This window comes from Aphanomyces astaci (assembly GCF_000520075.1).
Source record: "Aphanomyces astaci strain APO3 unplaced genomic scaffold supercont1.1, whole genome shotgun sequence".
Classification (NCBI taxonomy): Eukaryota; Oomycota; class Saprolegniomycetes; order Saprolegniales; family Verrucalvaceae; genus Aphanomyces; species Aphanomyces astaci.
This window is the reverse complement of record NW_009798264.1, coordinates 1504373-1526831: the sequence shown is the minus strand read 5'-3', so window position 1 is coordinate 1526831 and position 22459 is coordinate 1504373. Positions and strand designations below refer to the sequence as shown.

At 53.5% G+C, this 22459-nt stretch overlaps 13 protein-coding genes across 16 annotated transcripts; 7 read left to right on the top strand and 6 right to left on the bottom strand.

Annotated features, from left to right (window-relative positions):
• Positions 1–80: 80 nt before the first annotated feature.
• On the top strand, positions 81–1123 carry H257_00523 (hypothetical protein). The gene is made up of 2 exons (XM_009823252.1): positions 81–297; positions 352–1123. Exons 1-2 carry the CDS (start codon positions 113–115, stop codon positions 965–967), a joined length of 801 nt encoding a protein of 266 aa, XP_009821554.1. The 5' UTR covers positions 81–112; the 3' UTR covers positions 968–1123.
• H257_00522 (hypothetical protein) lies at positions 1028–2503 on the bottom strand (the record flags this gene model as incomplete). The annotated part of the gene is made up of 6 exons (XM_009823251.1): positions 1028–1309; positions 1365–1630; positions 1686–1829; positions 1895–1994; positions 2049–2302; positions 2347–2503. 6 exons carry the CDS (start codon positions 2501–2503, stop codon positions 1028–1030), a joined length of 1203 nt encoding a protein of 400 aa, XP_009821553.1.
• Positions 2504–2579: 76 nt separating this feature from the next.
• Positions 2580–5390, top strand: H257_00520 (hypothetical protein; the record flags this gene model as incomplete). The annotated part of the gene is made up of 2 exons (XM_009823249.1): positions 2580–2975; positions 3029–5390. The coding sequence occupies 2 exons, from the start codon at positions 2580–2582 to the stop codon at positions 3533–3535; spliced, it is 903 nt and encodes a 300-aa protein (XP_009821551.1). The 3' UTR covers positions 3536–5390.
• H257_00521 (hypothetical protein) lies at positions 3506–5330 on the bottom strand (the record flags this gene model as incomplete). Its single annotated transcript, XM_009823250.1, has 1 exon — positions 3506–5330. One exon carries the CDS (start codon positions 5328–5330, stop codon positions 3549–3551), a length of 1782 nt encoding a protein of 593 aa, XP_009821552.1. The 3' UTR covers positions 3506–3548.
• A 33-nt stretch (positions 5391–5423) lies between the features above and the next one.
• Positions 5424–6979, top strand: H257_00519 (hypothetical protein). Its single transcript, XM_009823248.1, has 4 exons — positions 5424–5597; positions 5655–5751; positions 5827–6027; positions 6077–6979. The coding sequence occupies exons 1-4, from the start codon at positions 5497–5499 to the stop codon at positions 6494–6496; spliced, it is 819 nt and encodes a 272-aa protein (XP_009821550.1). The 5' UTR covers positions 5424–5496; the 3' UTR covers positions 6497–6979.
• H257_00518 (hypothetical protein) lies at positions 6929–7538 on the top strand (the record flags this gene model as incomplete). Its single annotated transcript, XM_009823247.1, has 2 exons — positions 6929–7382; positions 7486–7538. Exons 1-2 carry the CDS (start codon positions 7058–7060, stop codon positions 7536–7538), a joined length of 378 nt encoding a protein of 125 aa, XP_009821549.1. The 5' UTR covers positions 6929–7057.
• A 97-nt stretch (positions 7539–7635) lies between these two features.
• On the top strand, positions 7636–9808 carry H257_00516 (hypothetical protein). Of its 3 annotated transcripts, none has more exons than XM_009823245.1 (3): positions 7636–7692; positions 7932–9292; positions 9347–9808. In XM_009823245.1, exons 2-3 carry the CDS (start codon positions 8765–8767, stop codon positions 9776–9778), a joined length of 960 nt encoding a protein of 319 aa, XP_009821547.1. In that variant the 5' UTR covers positions 7636–7692; positions 7932–8764; the 3' UTR covers positions 9779–9808. The 3 variants fall into 3 exon arrangements, with proteins under 3 accessions (XP_009821547.1, XP_009821546.1, XP_009821545.1); XM_009823244.1 differs by having other exon boundaries at positions 7636–7704; XM_009823243.1 differs by having other exon boundaries at positions 7636–9292.
• Positions 7876–8632, bottom strand: H257_00517 (thiamine-phosphate pyrophosphorylase). The gene is made up of 2 exons (XM_009823246.1): positions 8213–8632; positions 7876–8165 (listed from the first exon to the last, which is right to left on the bottom strand). The coding sequence occupies exons 1-2, from the start codon at positions 8627–8629 to the stop codon at positions 7887–7889; spliced, it is 696 nt and encodes a 231-aa protein (XP_009821548.1). The 5' UTR covers positions 8630–8632; the 3' UTR covers positions 7876–7886.
• Positions 9809–10410: 602 nt separating the features above from the next.
• H257_00514 lies at positions 10411–15800 on the top strand. 2 transcript variants are annotated; one of them, XM_009823240.1, is made up of 18 exons: positions 10411–10463; positions 10533–10733; positions 10801–10895; positions 10945–11093; positions 11160–11228; positions 11290–11467; positions 11556–11850; positions 11897–12378; positions 12743–12837; positions 12934–13132; positions 13208–13528; positions 13584–13826; positions 13898–14074; positions 14152–14268; positions 14490–14531; positions 14588–14953; positions 15007–15078; positions 15126–15800. In XM_009823240.1, exons 2-18 carry the CDS (start codon positions 10553–10555, stop codon positions 15309–15311), a joined length of 3267 nt encoding a protein of 1088 aa, XP_009821542.1. In that variant the 5' UTR covers positions 10411–10463; positions 10533–10552; the 3' UTR covers positions 15312–15800. The 2 variants fall into 2 exon arrangements, with proteins under 2 accessions (XP_009821542.1, XP_009821543.1); XM_009823241.1 differs by lacking the exons at positions 14490–14531; positions 14588–14953; positions 15007–15078; positions 15126–15800 and having other exon boundaries at positions 14152–14331.
• On the bottom strand, positions 15286–15797 carry H257_00515 (hypothetical protein). The gene has a single exon (XM_009823242.1). The coding sequence runs from the start codon at positions 15747–15749 to the stop codon at positions 15441–15443; it is 309 nt and encodes a 102-aa protein (XP_009821544.1). The 5' UTR covers positions 15750–15797; the 3' UTR covers positions 15286–15440.
• A 1935-nt stretch (positions 15801–17735) lies between the features above and the next one.
• Positions 17736–19103, bottom strand: H257_00513 (hypothetical protein; the record flags this gene model as incomplete). Its single annotated transcript, XM_009823239.1, has 5 exons — positions 17736–18102; positions 18149–18333; positions 18377–18537; positions 18613–18685; positions 18738–19103. The coding sequence occupies 5 exons, from the start codon at positions 19101–19103 to the stop codon at positions 17826–17828; spliced, it is 1062 nt and encodes a 353-aa protein (XP_009821541.1). The 3' UTR covers positions 17736–17825.
• A 155-nt stretch (positions 19104–19258) lies between these two features.
• H257_00512 (hypothetical protein) lies at positions 19259–20404 on the bottom strand (the record flags this gene model as incomplete). The annotated part of the gene is made up of 5 exons (XM_009823238.1): positions 19259–19461; positions 19501–19727; positions 19800–20055; positions 20106–20302; positions 20358–20404. 5 exons carry the CDS (start codon positions 20402–20404, stop codon positions 19259–19261), a joined length of 930 nt encoding a protein of 309 aa, XP_009821540.1.
• A 189-nt stretch (positions 20405–20593) lies between these two features.
• H257_00511 (hypothetical protein) lies at positions 20594–22413 on the top strand (the record flags this gene model as incomplete). The annotated part of the gene is made up of 1 exon (XM_009823237.1): positions 20594–22413. A coding segment is annotated over one exon (1754 nt), but the record flags the coding sequence as incomplete, so codon positions are not given.
• Between the last annotated feature and the right edge of the window lie 46 nt (positions 22414–22459).

The following is a 22459-nucleotide window of genomic DNA, read 5'->3' as shown; positions in this document are numbered from 1 at the left end:
TCGTGGCGATTTTCATGCAATTGCCAAGGCAATTTGTATGCGTTTTCAGAGGTTCAACTGCCATCAGCCCAAAGATCTCAATTTGGTGCGGCAACGCTGAAAAGGCTACAACATGCCGCGCTCGTCCGCGTATGACAGGGACTCTGCCGACGAAGGGTTAGAAAGGAAATCCATCAGCAAATGGACCCCCGAGGAAGATGCACTCATGATGGAGTTAGTGCAGACACATGGCACCCGGAGATGGAGTGTCATTGGCAGCTTGCTATCTGGACGCAACGGCAAGCAGTGCCGTGAACGGTACGTCATCTTCGTTCTCGCCGTTCCTTGACATTTACCGTGGCGTATATGCAGGTGGCACAATCAGTTAGACCCATCGATTCGCAAGGATCCGTGGACATCCGACGAAGAGACGTTGTTGAAGGTGGCCCATCACAAATATGGTAACAAGTGGGCTGAAATCGCCAAACTCCTGCCGGGTCGTACGGACAACGCAATCAAGAACCACTGGAACTCGTACAAGCGAAGGGGGCATCGCGCCATGCTTCACAGAGCCAAGGCGTCGACGATGTCTCCGCTGCCTCAACCGTTCATGGAGCCAACTCCCATCTCCGAGCATGTAGCTTCCGATCTGAGCCGCCATTCCATGCTGCCTGGCAATCTCAAGCAGGAACAGCAGCATTTCATGTACGACCAATCGTCTTTGGCGTTCCCCGACACGAAACAGAAGCAGTTTGCGTATATGATGTTGCCTCATCAATTCCACCCGCTGATGCAGCAGCCGCTCCATTCATCGCCGCAGAATGCGTCCAGCAACACTCCGTTGTTCCCGCACCAACATCACGACCTTCAACTTCAGCATCATCACCACAACCATCCCTCGACGCAAAACAAAGAAAACCATGGCGGTTCTCAGCCTCAACTGACCGTGCTGGCGGACGCCGCCGCCGTCCAAACCATTGTCTTGTAGATAGAGAAGCCATGACCTTTCATTCATTAGTATAATCCAAACTTACCCTGATCATGAAATTCACTTGCTCATTAAGTCACAGGCTTGTGGTGATGCCACGTCATCTTGAACTGGCACGACTCGGCCGTTCAAGCTCACGTACACTCCAGGTGGAATCCACCGAATGGCGCCGAGGGAACAGCCAAGGTTGAATGCAGCGTCGGACGCCGATGGGATGCAGGCGGGTACGCGTGCCCCGGTGCATACGATAGTCTGCGTGTGCCGTCGCCGCGGCTGGAGGTGGGCCGCGGTGGTCCACAGCACGGAGACGTCCATGGTGATCACCACGAGCGTCGCGCGAGTCTGTCCATGCACAAGGGGGGTCAAAGGGTAGAACTGGCGTACATAACCATCTCACAGTATTCAGGGCGGCGACCACTGCGTCTAAATCTGCGGTTGTGACGTCGTGACCTTTGCGGCAAATGGAAATGGAGTCCAAGGCGGCGGGGCTTCCAGCAGCACTTAAAATCGACGCACAGGCGACCGGCGGGCCGACGTCCAGGTGAAAGTTCGACACGAAACGAGAAAGCGTGGCATCGATGCAGCCGCCGAGGTGCACGAAGCAAATATCAGGGGGGTCGGTCGAAGCGGGCGTTGCTGGGATAGCGGTGGCGGCTGCCGGCACTAAGGCCAAAGGTGGTAAGCCCGCATCATGGACTGGAGCATTATGGGAAGGTACTTGAGGAGAAGGAGGTCCTTGGAAGACTGGTGAGTGACACTGGTGGAGGTGGAAGGGATCGCGCCGACGACAGCGGTGTCGCTGGGACGTTGCGAAGCAGCCGCAGGACGCCGTCGGCCGTCGGATTCCGCATGGTGCCCGTGACTGCGTTGGAAAGATGGGATACAGAAAGTCGATGGGATCATCCAATGAATAGAAGACGGTCGTACGGGAGGCGGTTTCGAGGACGTGGTGGATGGCGTCGTCGATGCCGACGGCGTGAGTTCGATGGAGCCACATGGCGAGGACGTTGGCCGCGCGTGTTTGTCCCTAGTACAATCGACCAAGAGCGTCAGGCAAGGAGGAGTGGCTGGCGTACAGTACAGTGGTGCAGTGCACGACAATGCGTTCTTTTGCCGCGGTGGCTTGCGTGAGACTCGCAAGTAAGCCAGATAAACGCCAGTCGCCTGCCAAATCGACGTGGGTCACAGTTGTAAACGCTTTCTCATATGCTGGGAGTAGCGGGGTCGAGTAGAAGCGCAACTCTTCCCTCGTCAAGAGACACAACACGTGCTTGATGTCGTTGATGAGCATGAAGTTGATCCATTCCTGAACTTGCTTGTCGCTCACGTCTGGGCCTACATGCGTTGTGTGGGCGTGGCTATGACGAACTGTGGCGTACCTCGCGGAGTCGACGGCTGATCCCGCCTCGGATGCATGTACCCAGGGCGCTCTGCGCCGTAAACGTACGCATCGTCCGCCCATGCTTGTCCGAAGTTGAACTTTTTCTGTCCCGAAGGGGTTTGCGGCGGCAGGCTATAGTTCGAGCCTTCGCTCATTATCTTGTGTGCCTGTTCAAGATTCATAAAACCTAAAGGCGTATCCATTATGAGAGGTTATTGTTCATTCCTTGAGATGGAACGCACAGGCAATAGCAGCGCCGATTGTCCATGCCGCAAAGCGCTCCTTCGGAAGAGCATCTTCACGGCTGCCCAAGATGGGGACGTGGACCACGTGCGTTCATTCTTTGAGTGCCGGAAAGCTCACTTACACATTGACTTTGTCGACGACTTTGGATACACATCGCTGCATTATGCCAGCCAATGGAATCGAGTCGAAGTGGTGCGGTACTTGCTGTCGCGAGGGGCCAACCCAGACTGTGCCAAGTGCGGGGCTACGCCTCTACATCGAGCAGCCTACAGTGGTGCCGAAGAATCAGTGGCCCTCCTTGTCCAGCATGGTGCCAGTCTCAACCTCGTAGACACTTCGTTTGGCGATCACCGAACAGCCTTGCACAAAGCCGCCAGTCGGGTACGTGCTTTCGCCGTGAAATAATCCATCGATTCGACGAATCGTTCCGGTAGGACCATCGCGCCATCGTAAACATGTTGATACAAGCCAGCGCTGACACGTCATTGCGAGATTCGACTGGACATACGTACTTGACCGTTCCAAAGGAACTGGGTTGGCAAGAGCCATCGATTATTCCTGCCAACACGTCTTCAAAGTGTGCGAGTGATGAAGATGCATTGGTGGTCGACGGCACTTCGTCCGTTGGACTAGGGCGGCAGTGCGAGTCGTGTGGAGTGCAGTGCTTCGCAGCCACCAAGCTGGCGTGCTGTGGCCTCTTGCAATGTGACGCGTGCTCGGACGATCGCAGCCGCCCTTGCCATCGATGTGGTTCCTGGTCAAACCTGACTCTCTCCGCAATCAACCACAGCGTGCAGCTGCCCAATCAACTCCCACCAACTACTAAGCCCCCCGGTGGAATCCCCCCAACTGCTCTCAAACCCCGTCCGGTGCGTGGCCTGTTTGACATCAAGCAAATCCACTCAAGATCGTCAGGGTCCACCACTATAATAACGACTTAACGTGATTACGAGTTTATTTGATATCAAATCGATGGTTGGTGTCCTTGACGTCTGTTACTGATGTCGCCACGGACGGGGGCGCTTGGGGCAAGTACGACTTGAGCGCGCCAAGTTTACGCCTATGTTGCTCAAAGGCAGAGATCCACACGTAGATGACCCCCACCGCACAGGTCACGGACGTCAGCAGTAGCGGAAGGAAGGGGTACCGGGGCAGCACCACCGGCAGCAACATCGCCACGACGGCAGTCCCCACCACGGCATGGAGGTACATCCGCTGGCCTAGTGAGAGGCCGATGCCCGTGTACTTGATGCGGCGCAGCTTGAGCGAATGCGCGTGACATGGGTACAAACATAAATGCGCGAGCAACGCATGGGCGGCCGTGAGCAAGCCACGGGTGCCGACTTCGGCGGGCGTGAACAGCAGCGGGAAGAGCGAGATGTTGCCCACGAGCGTTGCGACGCGGTACAGCTTGGCGTCGCGCGTGGATTCGACGGCGAGGAGCCCCAGCGGCAGCGTCGCTTGCAAGATGGCCTTCTCGTGCACGTGATACCCAAACAAGAACGAGCACAGCATGCAGTACACCAACGCTGGCATGAACAGCGTCGGGTCGGGGAAGCGGTAGATGTCTCGCAGCACGGGAGCCATGGCCAGAAGGGTGAGCACGGCGCACACCCACGGCGCGACCGCTGGGAGCACGACGAACACTGCGTCCTGGACAAGCCCCCCGCTCATGGCGCCGACAGGCGCGGGCACTTTGAGGAGCACGGCGAGGACCTTGTCGGCAAATGCGTAGAGGGCCCACACATTGGGGGCCCAGTAGGCGTGGCAGAGGCCGCGTTGGACGGGGAAGAGGCGCGACGCGATTTGAGCCAAGTGCTCGCCGACAGAGTGGGGGGGTGCTGAGCCATCGGGGAGGATGACCGACCCAAAGGCAACCGCAAACACGCTGACAACGACGATACCCAGCGAGACGAAGCGGGCGATGCTGAAACGACCGCGGCCGGCCACAAGGTGGGCCAGTGTCTCGTGGGTGTCGATGTTGGAGAGGGATCGTGTGCGTAGTCGTGTCGTGGGGGCTTGGGTAGTTTGTGGACTCGATGGCACGGAAAAGCAGTAGTGCCCAAACAGATACACAAAGTACAGCAACGCGACGTACAAGTAGATGTGCTTCATCATGAGAAGCACGGCGTACACGAACGCGCCCTTGACGTCTTCGCCTTCGCGGATGTAGGCGACGCTCAGGATGAGCAGGCCTAGCAACACGCCGTTGTACTGGAAATGCACGTGGTCCACCATAAGCAGGCCGGCGTCCAGGAACGTGAGAAGCACCACCACCACACGTTTGTTGGTGTTGAAGGCCACTTCGGTGGTCGTGACGCAGGGCCAGGCGTTGCAATACTTGATGATCGATGCGAACAGCACCACGTCCGACACGATGACGGACAGGCGCTGGAAGACAATCGTGCGGTAGCTCGCGTATCCCAGTGCATGTAGGTTCAGCATGCCAGGGTCTACGTAGAAGGCCACGCTGCCGACCAGACGCTCAAACCAGGCAAAGAATGGAGGGTAATCCAGCGTCCATTCGCTCCCAATGTCAAAGTACCATTGCGTACGCCGCAACGACGACGTGATCGCGAGCCAATTGCGGTGAACTTCGAAGTCCGTGCTGCGGTAGGACGGGAGAAGGAGGAGTTTTATCATCGTGCCAAGCAGGAACACGGCAACAAGCGGCAAGTCCAACGACTTCTCGACAGCCTGCCGTGCCATCGGCGATGGCGGCTGTGGTGTCGCCATGAAGTGGTGTGTCCTTTGGGCGGTGGCAAATGGCACGCGTTGATTGGGTCAGCCCTCCGCGATAACTCAATTTGACAGGCAATTGCTATGAAATGACGAGTAATATTTAATTTCGGAGGTTATTTCTGAGATTTAACATGATGACGTGTGGCATTTTCCGAAGCGCATGTTGGGCCTTCGCACATTGGTGGCCCTTGCGCTGTTCGTCGCTTGCATTGCGACTGCCCACGGTGATCGCAAGCACGCCTCTCGTCATGAAGAATACGAGTACAGTAACCATCCTTCATCTGCTGCCATCCGCGGCTAACTTGACGCTGTTTGCAGAGTGGACGCGCTGGGAAGTCTGCCTGGGGTGTCCGCTGAAACGGTGCGTGAATTCAAGAAGTTCCAGCAGCACAACTACCCAGTCCACCGCTCCCAGGTACTAGCGAATATCTATCCACGCGTGATGCATTGCGTGCATGTTGAAATTGATATATGCATCACCCGTGAACAGGTATTGCCGCGGAAGCCCGCGCCGTCCTTCACCAACGTGAATGCCGTCGTGGGTGAAAAGTTCACCAAGATCTCGCTCGACGACTACAAGGGCAAATGGCTAGTCATGTTCTTTTACCCGTTCGACTTTACCTTTGTGTGCCCCACCGAGATCGTGAGCTTTAGCGACTCTGTGGGCCTCTTCCAAGCCATCAACACCGAGGTCATAATCGCATCTCCGCACCGAACTCCCTCTGACAATCCTCATGCAGGTGATCGCCGTGTCCACGGACTCGCACCATACGCACTTGGCTTGGATCAAGACGCCCCGCGACAAGGGCGGTCTGGGCGAGATGAACATCCCGATCGTCGCGGACGTGAGCAAGCGCATCTCGGCCAACTACGGCGTGCTCGTGACGGACGAAGACGACGACATGTTTGGCGCGGCCCTGCGCGGCCTCTTCATCATCGACCCCCAAGGCATCGTCCGCTCCATCCAGATCAACGACGACCAGGTCGGACGCAGCGTGCCCGAAACGTTGCGCATCCTCAAGGCGTTCCAGTACGCGACGGCGCACCCCGGCGAGGTGTGCCCTGCCAACTGGAAGCCCGGCCACAAGACCATCAAGGCGGACCAAGACGCCAAGTATGACTTCTTTGACGCCACGTACGGCCAGCATGAACGCAATTGAGGTCGTTTGGAGGACCTTCCATGCAAAGAATGAAGTCATGTGGGGTGACGATATCATATACGAAGTACATTTTGCACTACAGTACTTCGAGTATACAGTACACAGCCTTTGCCCAGGTCAACATTCGGCCATTCGGCCATGATTGAAACGAGGTCGCGCACCAGTTGTGTAAAGCAGAGGCCTGGACGAGAGCATAAATTACGAAGTCGATGTACACAGAACACACAGGTCCTCTGCACGGGAGATGATCACATGGCCCATGCGTACGAGCTTTTTTCCTGGTGCACAGTATGCATCTATTCGGGTCTAGGTGGGGGTTGTTACTGGGGTCTTCTCCAGTGAATCGTTGGATGAGTGCATGTGTTGGCAGGCAGGGGTGCGTGCTGCTTGGACCAAAGCATGGTTGCCTCGTGTCTGTCGTCCTCGATACGATGGCCATACATGCGCATGTTATCCAAGTGGAAAATATGTAGGCATATTACGTTTATTGACTGCATACTTTGGTGGTGGCATGGGAACGCGGCGCAGGACCGGGTCTAGACTGTGTGTGGACGGTCAAGCATGAATTCCCACGGCACAGAACACAACCAACAGCTCGTCAGCAGCAGCGTCATTGTCGAACGCTTAATCCTTCTTCTGGGGGAAACCACCCTTCCAGTTTTGGAAGGCGCAGATACCGACGGTGGCACCAACGCCGCCTCCGACAATCAACCACAGGCTGATGCCGATGGATTTGGCGTTGAAAGGACCCCGAGCGAAGACCAAGTGTTCATGGTGGCCGTGATCACCACCCATGCGGCGGGCGGAGCGGCTGATGCCACGGCTCAAAGGGGCTTGGACGGTCGCGACGGCACGGGCAAACATGGCTTTAGTTCTGAACTGACTGGTTCCAAAATGCCTCCCAAAAATGTCCTGTCGAATTTTATATTTCTAGCAAATTTGCGTTACTCGTTGGGAGTACGCCTTATCTTTAACCCATGAATTATTAGGAAAGCTCCTATTCCTCGCCATTTTAAAGCACCATGGGTTCCTCGAACAGTAAAAGATGGGACAATATCCTCGTGTTTTCATTTGTTTATACAATTACGTTTCTTCCTCACCTAGTTGGGGCGTTTTTTTGTGCCTGTTAAAAGTGCACTTTCAAATGCCACAATCCAATGCGGTCACGACGACATGCCGACATTGACCCAACCAAAGTAAGTTCGGCGGTAAGTTAGTTGTATTGCACGGCATAAGCAAGAGGTATTCACATGACACAATGGATTTACTTGTTCAAGCCATTATGCTTGGCTGGCCGGTGGTCCGGGAAGGCTGTCTTAACGTTAGCTGCTACTAGTACTACCTACATACAGTACTGTATAGCTTGCAGTCGAGAAAGATTGCCACCGAATTATATAACGTTAACGCTAGGATCTTGGACTGATGCATTGTCTAGAGCTTGTCGAAGGCGCGTGGCGGCAATATCTGGCTTGTCTGCATCCAAAATCGCCCGAATGACTGCAATTCCATTCGCACCTGCACGCATCACATCCACGCAATTCGACTCCGTGATGCCTCCGATGCCTATCAAGCGAGTAGAGGGTAGAGCCTGACGAACTGCACGCATGAGCTCAGGGCCTTCCACGGACGTCTTTTCGGGGTGGGACGCCGTGGGAAACATCGTGCCAACCTGCCCAATAAAGTCAATGGCATGATGCGTTGGGATAGAGGATGTACCTGCAAGTAGGAAGATTCAAGGGCGGCTGCAGTTACGGCAGACGATATCGCGTGCACTGATACGCCAAAGAAGCCACGTCCGTCCCACTGCTGCTGTCGTTCCTTCAAAGTCGCCAAGTACCGTTCGGGGTAGTGTCTCCCATCGAGGCATGGAGTATTCTGTGGTAAGTCAGGCGGGGCATTCACGACGTACAGCGGAGGCGTTGCCAGCAACTTTCCCATCGACGGAAGGGCACGCATGGCATCCGCAAACTCGGAGGTCGAGTTAGGAGACGGCTGCGTTGAGCTATGACGTAGCTGGACGACATCAACAGCGGGTACAGACAACGCTGCCTTCAGTGCGGTGCCAACCAACACATCATGCGCACTCACCACCAGCACGAGCCACGGTCGCTGGTTGTGTTGCAACACCGCCATGTGAAGGATTCGAATCTCAAGCAGCGATTTTAGGGTACCCCAAAAACACTTCGAATACAAAATATAAGATATTCGGAGTGATGATCATCAAGGAGCCAAGACAATTCCCAATCACATTTTGACTTTTCAAGTGTCATGCAGAGTGTGGTGGTGAGAAGCTCGCGCGGGCTCGTCCGCGTTCATGCCGTGGTATACCTACGACCATGCTATGGGCAAGCAGCTGCCATGTCTACGGAGTCTCCATCTGCTTTCCAGAGACTAAAGAAGAACGTGCTGGATCCGTTCACCCTTGGTGCGAAGGAACTTGTGCGAGAGAACCGGGAGGCGTGGGCAAGCCGTGCCAAGTTGCAGACTACGCCTGGAGTCGTGTTGACTCGTCGCGAGATGTTTGTGCTGCGACAGGCGCCTCGAGATCTTCTCAAGTCGCTTCCTCTCTTGATCGCGTTCGCCGTACCCATCGCCGGTTACTTGGCGCCAGTTATGGGCTACTTCTACCCGAAGTGGACTCTGCCATGGCAATTCTGGACACCGACGCAAAAGGCGCAATTCTTCGAAGAAGATGTGCGCCAAAAGGAGTCGTTTTATAAGGACATCTCCCAACTGGTCGCGTCCGTCGACACCACGAATACATTCCTTCGCGATGCCGCCGCTTCCTACACCAAGGTACGCTACAAGTCCACATGCTTCATGATGATTGATATGAACACGTATACATAGGACTCCAGCGAGGACAAGATGGATCCAAAGATGTTGCCTGCATTCCGCGACCTCTTTGCTTCCCCCGCAGCATTGTCGGCGCTCTCGACACCCCACTTGAAGCTCCTAGTCCAAGCCACGTCCGCGTCTCCATTTGTTAAGGTGATCACGTACCTCCCCAAGACTCATTTGGTGCAACGCCTGGAAAAGCGCGCGGGGGAGATCACCGTGGACGACCACTTGTTGCTGCAGCCAGGAGCGGTGGACGTCCTGTCGTCGGCAGAGCTGGTGTTCGCGTGCGAAGAGCGCGGCCTGGTCGTTGCATCGTATAACGACGAGGACGCGTGTCGCGCGGCGCTGAATGAGTGGCTGTCCATGTACAATGTCAAGCAACCTGTAGCACACCCCCCGTCGCTCTTGCTTCATGCTCCCATCCTTGCCACCTTTTCCTAAGTGATTGAATCAACAACACTTGTACATGGTGTGCATTGATTGAATGTCCATTTTAGAGTACTTCTAGGTACAGGACACAGGAGAGGATCCGTGTCATGGATGTGCAGACAGCGGCGGTCTAGTCGGACGATATCGCATGAAAAAGTGAGAGATGATATGTTTGACGGTGAAGTCAAACTGTAAAGTGTATTGATAGATTAGTTAACGTTATTATTGTCGATTCGATACGAATTTCCAGACCCCGTCGAATCGAATCTCGAATCGACGCTAATTGGCTAATCCACTTTATAGTGGATTTGATTGGCTCTTACAAGAAGGACAAGTATATTCAACCAATCAGAACTCCAGCGTGATTAGTGATCACGCGAATTTCGGAAGTTTAAAGTGAATTCACAATATTATATTAACGATTGTTTAGTGTTAATTCACAATATTATATTAACGATTGTTTACTGTTAACGTTAGAAGCAACAGTATACATTGTAAGATTTTTAAAAATAGTGAATTATAATACTTGGATGCAACTGCGTTATTTAAAAATAGTGAATTATTGACCTTAAATGACATGTGGTAAATTAACCATATGTAAATGAATGATCATTTAGTAAGTCATGAATAAACGGGACATGATGCGCTTTTGCAATAAATACAAAGGACGCGGCGACGGGGAGCCTTTCACCGACAAGTACGAGATGCATGAGATCAAGACGGAAGGATGGAATGGGGCTGTTTGATGACCATGACCTGCATGTAGATCCACTTCGTGCATTGAATATGGGCTTCCTTGATCTGTTTGGGCCGCCACAGGAATCTCGACGGTCCAAGGATTCCTTGCCGTCCGTCGCGTCAACTCGCCCTGACAAACATCGCGGCGCTGATACGTTCCAAGTACCTGTGGATCTCAACACAGCATGGCGGTATTTCCGCCACGACCTCACGAGCCACCATGATGCAGGTACAGGGGCATCGTCGTATGCCAAACCAATGTCAGAATGGCAACCCCTCACTGCATCCTGTCGAAGAAACATCCCTTGCTGACGCCCCGCCGGCAGCGTTTACCTTATGGAGTCCGCGCGCCATGGACGTCAATCTTCTTCACATATCCATTCGTTTAGAGGTACGAACCAACTCCGCAGCAGTGCCATGACGGTCCTTCACGCTCCTAGCATGGCACGATTGAGCACTCTGTCGTGGGTGTCTTGGGCCCAGGTTTTCACCTCGTCCTGCCTTGCCTCAAAGCAGACTCGAACTCGCACACGACTGCGTGCGGCATGTGTGTGCGCATCGTCGACCTGGACGTGCATCTGCGCATCCAGTACGCCCCCTTTTTTCCTTGCATATTCCACCATCATAACGTTCGCATTCCACACGGTCTTCGTAGCCACGTCCATGCCACCGTGGGATGCCGCGTCGAACACCGCGACATTTGCATTTACGAGCGAGTGCCATGGTATGTAGAGTGTCTCGTCGTCCCATCCTTCATCTTTCTTCCGTTGGCTGTGGGTGTTCAGGTCCTTACTCCCTACCAAGTTCACGTCGGCGTCGGTGTCTCTCGTACTGCCACGTCACGCTGTCTTCTCCATGCTTCGGCTTGTGCACATGGATCAAGGGACGGTCGTGGTGTCGGACGTCCAGCCCCGCAGCGCCGCCGCCGTCGCCGGGATTCGGCCTGGCTTTCGTGTCGTGCATGTACGTGTTATCCTTCCAATATGTATGTCCTTCATACGTATCTATATATGCATGCATGCATGCAAATCCGCTGTGAACATGCCGGTAGGTTAACGACGAGGACGTGACGAGTGTGCATCAGCTGTACACACTGACAACCTCAACGCCATCATCGCCTTCTTCTTCGTATCTCTCGTTGCATTTTGCAGAGAGCGACCGCCACGGCGATAGCTTGTACCAAGTGACGTTGCATGGCTCGACCGATAACGTCATTTTTGATTGGAGTCGCTGTGGCATCAAGTGCCGACGGGTGCTGGACATGGTGTTTGTCATGGAAGTGGGCTGCTCCCCCTACGCCCAGCACTGTGGTATTGCCCGAGGCAATTGTATTGTCGCGGTCAACGGTACCCCCCTCCCTATATATATATATAAAATATATATATCTATTAGGCACACGCGTGCCGTTCATGGGGTTTGAAGCCGTGAGTGAGTTCATTTCAGGGAGTCCGCGGTTCCGACTGCCGCTGACACTGGACTTGCTTGACACAACCCACGAAGTGTACATGGCGCTAGTCGACACGGAGCGGCGGCTCTCGACGGCGTCGCTACGGCTGTTCCACATGGACAAGGCAACGGAACAGCTGCGGATGCTCTTTGTCACCGTCCACTCGGCGGTGCTGGTGCCGCTCGGTCTAGCGGACGTCCACGACACGTGCGGACTGGCGGCGCTGGGCCTCACGACTCGGCGGGCGCTGTTGCCTTTTCTCCTCGCCACGTCGCGCCGGCCGCAAGCGCCCGACTTTGTTCGCCTAGTCAAGACCCTCCAGAGCCAGTTCCGGCGCGCGAGTGCGCTGGGGCCCGTGGCCGCGCAGTTTGTGAGCATCGTCCTGTACACGTGCTGCTGTGCCGACGACGGCGTCGTGTCCCGCGAGGTGCGTACTGTACTACCATTTGGAGGATCAATCAATCATGTCATGGGAGGATGGATATGGTCTTTCTTTTACCCAATTGAATTTGGTCGACTTTTGATTCTTTGCCAAACCTATGGATGTTCGATTCTTTGACTTTTGTAAAGATCATCCATGGTATCACACTAATTTCAGTCACACACTAATTCGATGAATTGAATATATTGGTCGAAGAGTGTGTTTGATTGGCTACTTGAGATTTTTGATCTGGGTTTTGATTGGTCGTATATCGATTGTCTGCCGATTGGGTTATTCTGGTCATTCGATGTGAGCCAATTTCGACTCGACTTGACAATATTTATATATATTTATATATATACGGACGTAGGCCGCGGGGGCATTTCGAGAGATCATCCGGATGCTGCCCCTGAACGTGGTGCTGCTGTACGTGGTGCCGCTTGTCAACCGGATGAAAACCAGCAGGTGAGTGTGTGTATATGTCGATCGAAAGGGGGGGAAATGGAGGGGGAGGGGGGGGACTTGTTTGTATTGACGATGGGGGGTGGACCACGGACGTAGCAAAGCGTCGGTACGACTGGCATCGATTGGCGTCGTGGCCGAGTTGATTACGCGCGTGCACCAAAAGACTCTGGCTATTCGGCTGCACGACCAACACGACACCAAGCCTGACTCGCCATGGCCGTGGACGGGCGTCGGGGACATGGAAGCGTTGCGGTGGCGGCACCAGATGCTCGAAGCCGGCATCCTCTTTGCCGAGGTATGTACTTAGTGTGTAATTGGCACCAAAGCAGCTGTGGGGATGTGTGGTGTTGATTTTTGATGTGTGGTGCAGCTGAGCACAGACAACGACCCGACCGTGTCGTGCGCCGCGCGCCAGTACCTGCCGTCGACGCTGGCGGACCTGATGCCGTTCGACGTCAACTGGATGTGGATCGTGCCGCTGGTGGAAGTGTTGTCCAAGGCACTCATGCCTGACAGCCGCCTCGACGCGCTGTACATGTGCCTCCAGCTGGCGGCGCACCACCCGACCACGTCCTTCTGGCGCATGCGCCTCGCGGGGGTGTTTGCCACCTTGGCCAACGACGGCAACAACTCGATCCGCAAGGCCGCGGCCGACAAATTCGTCGACTTTTTGATGAAAATCCACCTCCGGGTTGGTTCTACCTCGTCAATTTTTGTTGGTTCACAGGATGGTGGTTGCCCTGTAGGAACTGGCCGACGAGTTCGACGACACGTGTCACGGGGCTTCGAGTCGCCACAAAGCGAGCAGTTCGTTCTTGATCTTGTCCGACACACAGAGAGAGTGCCCTGGGGACTGCGCAGGATCCGCCGAGAGCCACGTGTCGGACGTCCGTCGGCGGTGCATGAGCTCGGTGGACGAACTGCCATCGGCGGAAGAGAACGCGCACATCTTGTTTACGCTCTTGGATGCGTTTACCAACCTGTTGCAGGCACGTATATCATCTCCATGTTGTCATATCTCCATGCACTTGGACTAATAGCGCATGGAATACTGCTGTAGGATGCGCCAGTGGAGATGCAGAAAATCGCGTGTCGACACGTCCGTGAGGTGGCGGCGCTGTTTGGCCGCGATATTCTGGTCAAGTTTTTGGTCCCCGCGATCCAAGATGTGATTGTCACCGACATGCACGAGTGCAAGTGCCACGGCAGCAGCGCCGTGTACGACTCGGTGCATCACGTACGTCTGCCTGTCTGTACCTCGTCGCAGGATCTCTCTGTCACATCGTCGCATATCTCTGTACAACAAACTTGTAGATTCTGGCGCGAGAACTGTGTTGCGTGACGCCACTTCTAACGGGGATGCCCGATGTCATCACGTCCGACATTGTGCCGTTCCTAGCTCGCTTGTTTCAGAATGTCCACCACACCCATGTATTGTATTGTTATAACCATGCTATTGTGTTGTTATAACCGTCCTATTGTGTTGTTATAACCACCCCTTGTGTTGTTACAACCATCCTATTGTGTTGTTACAACCATCCTATTGTGTTGTTACAACCATCCTATTGTGTTGTTACAACCATCCTATTGCGTTGTTATAACCATCAAGCAATAATGGCAATCTCACTAGTGTATATGTATGACGGGTGTAGATCTTGGTGGAAATCGTCGAAAACTTCGATTCGCTGGGCTATGTAAGACTCGTTTGTGTATATATCCACACGGGGAGGCTCTGATCGACCGAACGTAGGCGCTGGGGGACGCACGCTTTCTCGAGCATGTGGCGCCCCTCGTCGCGGGTATCGTCGACGCCGAGTGGAAGCTGCGCGTGGCGTGGGCGTACAACTTGGCGCCGCTTCTGCGGTGGCTGGGCGTCGATGCGTTCATGGCGACGTTTCAGTCGAGTCTCGAGGCACTGACGGTCGATGGAGTGGCCCAAGTCCGGCAGCTGGCGTTGGAGGCATGGGTCGCGGTGGTCGACTTGGAAGGGCAACATGTCCCGTTGACTGGAGATGCCGACGACCGAATGTGGACGAAGACGGCGCTGGCGTTCGTTCGACAGATGACGCTGACGGGAAACCACCACGTGCGCATCCTCTGCGTCCATTTCTACGCTGTACGTCCGTTCGTTGTGTTGGGGTCGACGATGTCACGTGGTGGTGGTTGTAGACTGTGTCACACATGCTGACAAGCGAGCAAGTCGAGAGCGACGTCGTGCCAGCGCTGACGTTGTTGTGTCAGGTACACACATGTGAGAAGGAATCCAGGGGAGCTCATCATGTGCGTAGGACGTGGTGCCTAACGTGCGCGTCGCATGTGCCCGTGAATTGAGAAACATGACAGTGTCCCATGCACACGGCGAAATGCTGGTCGCCAGGTTGCAACTAGATACCGACCTGGACGTCAAGAGCTACTGCAGCAACCACCACCACGATGACAACGACGACGTGAACGCAATACAACTCCATGGGTAGTTGTAAATAGATGTAAGATACACGACGCTAGAACATGCAATCAATCACGATGGGTTCGCTCGGATGCAAGCAACGGTGGTGGAGTCACAATGTTCCATTTGTCATGCATATCTTCTACAGGGGCGTCGTTTACCACTTGGTCAACTTGTTGCGTTCGTCGGCCAACTCGGTGGCTTCCGCGACCTTGTCGTGCAAGTAGAAGTTGTAAGGTTCTTGGATCTTTTGGATTTCTTCCGGCAAGTACGTGCGCTTGAAGCTCAGGTCGGCGGCGCGGGAAAGACGGCGGGTGCGGGCCAAGGACTGGTCGCGGTCGAGCCAGTGCACGGCGCGTTGGACTTCCGAGGTTTCAACGAGGGCATCGTCGTAACGAAGGCCGAGCTGACGAAGTTGCTTGGCCACGCTCTTCTGGTACAGCTTGGCGATTTGACCGAGCACCATCTTTCTGGGAATATGAGCAGTCAGTTCCTTCGTTTGTGGCGTGCAGCAGCCACCAAACTAATAATCCTGTCATTTTGGCCAATCCCATGACGTTATTTCAAACCTCCAAAACACAATACAAACCGTGTTTATGCAGTTTGAACCCAATTGGCCAATCAACACCTTTGAAAATCTGCTATTTTAACCAATCGTTGCACCCTACCCAATTTGCAGTTACGTTCGTAACGCTTTGCAGTACAGGTATTTGCTACAGTATATACTACCATCAACCTGCGTCGTGACCAGGGGGTGGGAAAAACTAATTGACATTAACCAGAAAAAGCAAGGTGAAATAGGCAATTTTGTATGCAGCGCAAGGTGAACCACCTTGCGAATTCCATAAATAATTCTGAAATTGTATAATTTCAATTAAATATATCTTCAAGTTTGTATTGATGATTTTTATTTTTCATGTGTCTGTCTCGTTTTGGAATTCGCAAGGCAGGTCACCTTGCGAATTCAAAATTGTCCAATTTTGTCCAATCAGATGCCATGAAATCACGAAAATCGCTGCCTAGATTCATCACGCCCTGTTGCGATATATTCTACTCCTGTGATGGCAGTTGATGCAAGGAGCCTTGAGATAATTGTAGGCTGTGTATGATAGCAAGATCATGTGATGTGGTATTCAGGACTCGGTCAATTCTAACAGGTCTCATTTCACCACTTGCCTACCCAATGAAATTGGACATCCCTCATTCCACCATCCAGCCCGTGTTGGTGCCGTACACCTCCCTGCTGATGTGACCACGTGGTTGCGCGGGCGGTGACGCAAGACGTCTTGGTGGCACCCATCGCAAGTGCTGAAGTGGCGGCTTTAGCACTTTGCGTTTGCGATGAGACCTCTTGCGCCACCGCGTTGGCCAACCAGGGCCACCACGACATTGCGATCCAACCGAGCGCACAACATAATGTTAGCTGTAAGGGGAGAACCACATTGGATATAGTCGGAGTGAACTGATCAGTGCACAATTCTCCGGAGCTACATCACACAAAGCTCTACAAAATTCAAGTGTCCAAACAGTTCAAAATTGTAACCTCTTCTACCAGTATTATAGCCAATCGTGTGTAAGAAGCAAGGTGTGATGGACTCTGATTGGATATTAAAAAGGAGCAAGGTGGCTCACCTTGCGAATTCCATTAACAAGTCAATTATACACAGAAAATAATTCAAAGCGCTGGACAATTACAATAATAATAATTTTACTTGAGCCAACGAGATACTTCTACGATAGCCGTGCCACCATTGAGGTGGACGTTCGTTTCAATGGCGTGTGGTACGACCATGGCCCGCACCTACGTTTCGCAGCACATGACCATAGGTGCAAAAGTTGTTTACTTCAAAGTACTATTGGATTTCGGAATGTAGAATGAATAAAAAGACCTTCGAGGTCCCTCCAAATCGTCCGATTTTACCCAGAAGTTGAGGTCTCTCTATTTTAAAGGGATCATTTGGAGGTGAGGTGGTGATGAAAAATTGGGTATTTTGGTTATTTCTGGTTTGTCCCAAAAATAACCAGACCAATTGGAGGTGCGATGGAGATGCTCTTAGTATTGCACGCCATCGTGCTGGAATGGCAAGGAAGATGATAACGTTAGTGAATGATTTTACGATAACGTTAGCTTATTTTTAGATACTGCCACCCAGATTTCTCACATTCATCCCCGAATTGCAGGTTCAAAGTGCAATTCTGGGCTATGGCTTGGTATTCTGTTTAAATATAGTACCAACAAGGAATAACGTTTCACATAAGCCCGCTAGAATGACGCATAGCAAGGGCATGCGATGGTGATGCATCGATGCGTTTCGTGTATGGACTGGAGCCAAAACCACGGAACGAACAAATTACTAGTAATTGCAAGCAAATGTACTATCATTCTGATCCATAGTACTACTCGTTAATCTGTCCCAGTTTTAGCACGCATATAGTACACTATAGTAGTCAGTATCGTTACTCATGTCACCGGCGGCAACCTTCGTTATATTACCGTTCCATAATGCAGTGGATGATCTCCAAGGCACAAAGCAAAGCTCGTTCAATCCTCGTGGTTATCATGATGGTGTTGCGATTCCTCCTGCATCAAGGCCGTGAACCGGCGTCGCCAAGACACGAAATTCGCATTTCCCCGTCGGATGAACTCGCGCCACACGTACGCGTCCTTCTGGTCGTCTTGGATGCCCGTTAAATCGATGCCCCTCAGCACCGCGAGCTCGGTCGTACTCACAAACCCATCGCGGGCTCGAAACACGCGAGACAAGTGACCGACTGTCCGCATGATGATATGGGTGGGCGACACCTGCCGCACCTCCATCCTACATCCACATGACAAACACTCGAGACTACTCGTCATTCACTCACCACGACCGGTAGTGCCGCTGCCTGAGCACGGGGTCACACACATGCACTTCGTCGTGTTCGACTTGGCGTACGACTACGATGAACCGATCGGCTTCATGAAAGTGTCCTTGGAGCGAGTTTACGAACGCGCCGTCGGGCGTGTTGGTGTGCAACAGTCGCGTGTTGTTCGTGCGCTCTTCGACCATCTACACGAAAACGTCAATGTGAAACATAAACAGTGTCGCGTGCCTCGGGGAGGTCCATAAAAAACACGTCCCGCATACGATGGGATTCGAAGAATCGTCGGAACGATGCTACCGTTCCTGGCAGGGTGTATTGCATCCGTTCCAAGAACGTAATCGATTCGTGGTCGTCCGGCGCTTGCATGTCAAGTTGGTAAAGCTCGTCGTCTGGCCTCACAGCAGGAAGCAACGCCAACGGCTCGTGCATGTTGTGGTACATGTGCTGTGTGAGCCACTCCTTACCTAGGTTTCGAGCACTCGGGTCGGCCACTAACGTCGCACTGTGCCACGCATCCTTGCTGCGGGACATGGGCGGCTACGTGCAGAGACGCAAATTCATACGACGACGATGCAACGTGAACACGTACCGGAATGTTCATCACGACAAAGCGTTGCATGGCGTGCATGAGGGATTGGTACTGTTGCGTTTGTGCGATGAGGGACTGGCGGTCGGTCAAGACCCGATGGGATGCTCTTTTGAACACAGCGGCAATGGAATGCCAGGACAACGGACCATCGCTTGCTTCATGCGGCGCCACCGATGGCGGACGAATGGCTTGAAGGCCATCAAGGACCGACTGAAGGTGCACGAACTCTTCTGTGATGGCCACTACGTCAGCATTCAACTTGCGGCGACACTTGCGCTGCCTCTCTCGAAAGTATTGACGTCGAGCAAGAGTTTTGTCTACAATCGGCAGGACCTCATCCGTGGTCGCGCCCGCGTTAGACGACATTCTTGATTTGACAGCTCTCGCAACTTTTCGTCAAATTCTTCCGGTGTTTACGCAGTTTGAACCCAATTAGCCAATCAAAACCTTTTAATCTCTGCTATTTTAACCAATCGTTGTATCCTACCCAATTGGCAGTTCAGTTTGTACAGTAGTATTTGCTATACTACGTGCAATCGAATGCTCACGGGGTCTGCCAATATGACTTCCATGATCTTGCGCATGCGAAGGTCACCTTGGATGCCTCGTATCCATGGAAACGTCGTCGCATACTTCGACACCACGTCGATCCAGGTCATCGCCGGTAGAACGAGCTTGGTAAACGTTCCAGAGGCATGGCGTCGGCGAATATTGTCCAGCATTTCTAGGAAGATTCAAGCCATGGCATGTCATACCGCCGTACCTGGCGGCGTCTTTCCAGCGCCATGTTCCGAGAGTTCTTGACACCCATTGAACGACAGCACCGACTGCTTCCACATGACCGTCGTCCCGTCCTCGTCAACGCAAGTCTGCACAATCGCCGTCAGAAAGCCAGGAGCAACCACGGGATGCGTCGTCAGAAACCCAACATTCGGCACTCCTTCTATAGATGTACTTGAGGGCGGAAGGACTGCCACGATATAGGCATGTCTACATGCTCAAGCATTCGACTCAACAAACATGGGCTATAACGTTAAGTTCTGGGCAACCAACCCAACGTACTTGGAGGTCACGTGGGGCGCAATAACATGATGAGGAAGACTCAAAGGCGCCAGCGAAGCGGCCACGTCGTCGCCGCTTACGAGTTGGACATCCGACGCATTCCATGCCGCAAAGTAGTCGTCGCCTGGGATACGAGAAACGTCGACATCGTCTTTCGTGCCTAGCGATTTCTTGGGTTTTTTCGTCAAGCGGTCTGTTTCGTCATCGTCGTCGCTTTCGCTGTCGCTTTCAAAAGCGGCGCGGCGGACGGGTTTGACTGTGGCTACATTTACGATCTTAACCATCGCCATCGAGACCAGAACGTACATGGAAAACAACGTAGAATATCCGCAGCGAATTGAAGTACAGATTCGTCTGCAGCCACAAGGCATGCCGACAATGGTAGTTCCACGACGATGAGGATGGGCTGCGTCGTGACCGGTACGCGAAACGTAAGGCATGACATTTGCAACTGGGTGGGGGGCTCGGGAACTTGAGCCAAAATGCTGCAAGCATCTTCGACTCTATGTATTCATGAGATGAGTGGTCTAGGTCAGCGTGTGCATGCTGGCAGTGTACCTCACGTCGGTCCAACGTCCCACCTCATCTTCACAAAGCACAAGCATCGTTCAAACGATAAGCTTATCGGAAATTTCGATTTGCGCCAATCAAATGCGTCAATTGTTTAGAAATATACTTTTTTGGTACAAATTAATGACGACATCGGATGATGTTTGCCAAATATGATTCTTACTCCAGAGTATTTCGGTTGGCACTTTCGAGTTGACGAAATGACATTCCACTTTTCATGCCAAAGATGACCAGCATAACCAGCAGCCGACAGCTCATGGAACGCATTGCATTTGAACTGTATGACTTTCACCAAGACCATTGCGACGACGTCGAGCACGCCATACAGTTGGCGCCAACGTCCTATCTCCGACGGTTCATTCGAGAATCGCTTACCACTCGCCGCGTCAGCAGCACCCACACGAACGAAACGTTGTTTGAGCTCGTCGATAAACTCCTTCTCTTGGAATCCCGAAAACGAATAGTTGTTCCAGCTGCAAGCATTCCACCTTTGGGCCAGGACGGCGTTCTTTCCCGCATCGCGCTTTTCGAAGGCGACATCACAACCCTGGCTGCGGACGTGATTGTCAACGCAGCCAACACGGCCATGCTTGGCTGCTTCCAGCCCGCCCATAAGTGCATCGACAACATTATCCACGACCGAGCTGGACCTCGCTTGCGTCACGCATGCGCTTCTGTTCACCCGGACTCGCAGGGCGAGCGACTGACCACTGGCCACTCCTCTCTCACTCCTGGCTTCAGTCTCCCAGCGTCATTCGTATCGCACACTGTCGGGCCACAGCTCCAACGCAATCGAGGCGTTCGTCCTTCTCCTAGCGAAGAAGCCGCCTTAGCGTCATGTTATACAACCACTCTGGACGAATCCCTTATGCTTCTGGGGGCAACTGGCCAAGCCACCGTGGCCTTCCCGTGCATCTCCACGGGCCTCTTCGGCTACCCGCCCGACCTTGCCACTGGCGTCGCCGTGGAAACCGTCGTCACGTGGCTCAATGCTCACCCGACCCTCCCGTGGAAGGTCATCTTCAACACGTTTCTAACCTCCGACACGCACCTGTACCAGACGTACTTTACCTCCAAGTACAATGCCAAGGCGATAGTTGACTTGCCTTCGTCCATTGCCCGTCCTTCAGCCATTGCCGAAGCGGCAGCGTTGATCAGAGACTCAGACTTCGTCTTGATCTCTGCGGGGGCCGGCCTCTCAGCCGCGGCGGGGCTAGACTACACATCTCCAGACGTTTTCGCCAAGCACCACCCAGTCATGGTGAAACGGGGGTATCGAACCATGTACGAGTTCATCGGGCCCCAAGATTGGACACCAGCCCTCCAGTGGGGGTACTACTTCGCCCAAACGAACCTTGTGCGGTACCAGTGGCAGCCCACGACGCCAGTGTACACGCTGTTGAAGGCGCTCTTCCACGCCAAGAACACGTTTATACACACGTCAAATGCCGACGGGCTATTGGAACAACAGGGGTTCCCTACTCAGCGCATCTACACTGCCCAGGGCGACTACAGTCGCCTCCAGTGCCTCAAGCCGTGCTCGCAGCAAAGTGTATGGGACATTCGACCGTTTCTTGATCGAGGAATGGCCTGCCTCGACCCCCAAACGAACGAGATCACCGACTCGGAAGCAATTCCCCGCTGTCCCAAGTGTAGAGGTGCCATGATGCTGAATGTGCGGGGTGGGCGATGGTTCATCGAGTCTGCACAGCAAAAGGCGGCGTACGAGGCATGGCTCGACGACGCCCACACACAAGTGCGCGAGAGGGCGAAGACACTTGTGGTAGTCGAAATCGGAGCTGGATTCAACACACCCGGGGTGTTGCGAATTCCCAACGAGAAACTGGCCGAGACGACTGGAGTTGCCCTCGTGCGACTCAACATCCACGACCACGACGTGCCGCTTACGTCCAACGGCGTGGGTGTGAGCGAGGACGCCGCGGTAGCCCTTCAAGTGATCATGGACAGTGTGCTATAATGTCCTACTACGTAGTACTAGTTCGAAGACTATGGGGGCAACAATTGTAAAAGTCTCACTTCAAACCCTTGCTGGCACTTGTTTGCACTCTGCAGATATCCTTGTTGGGTGT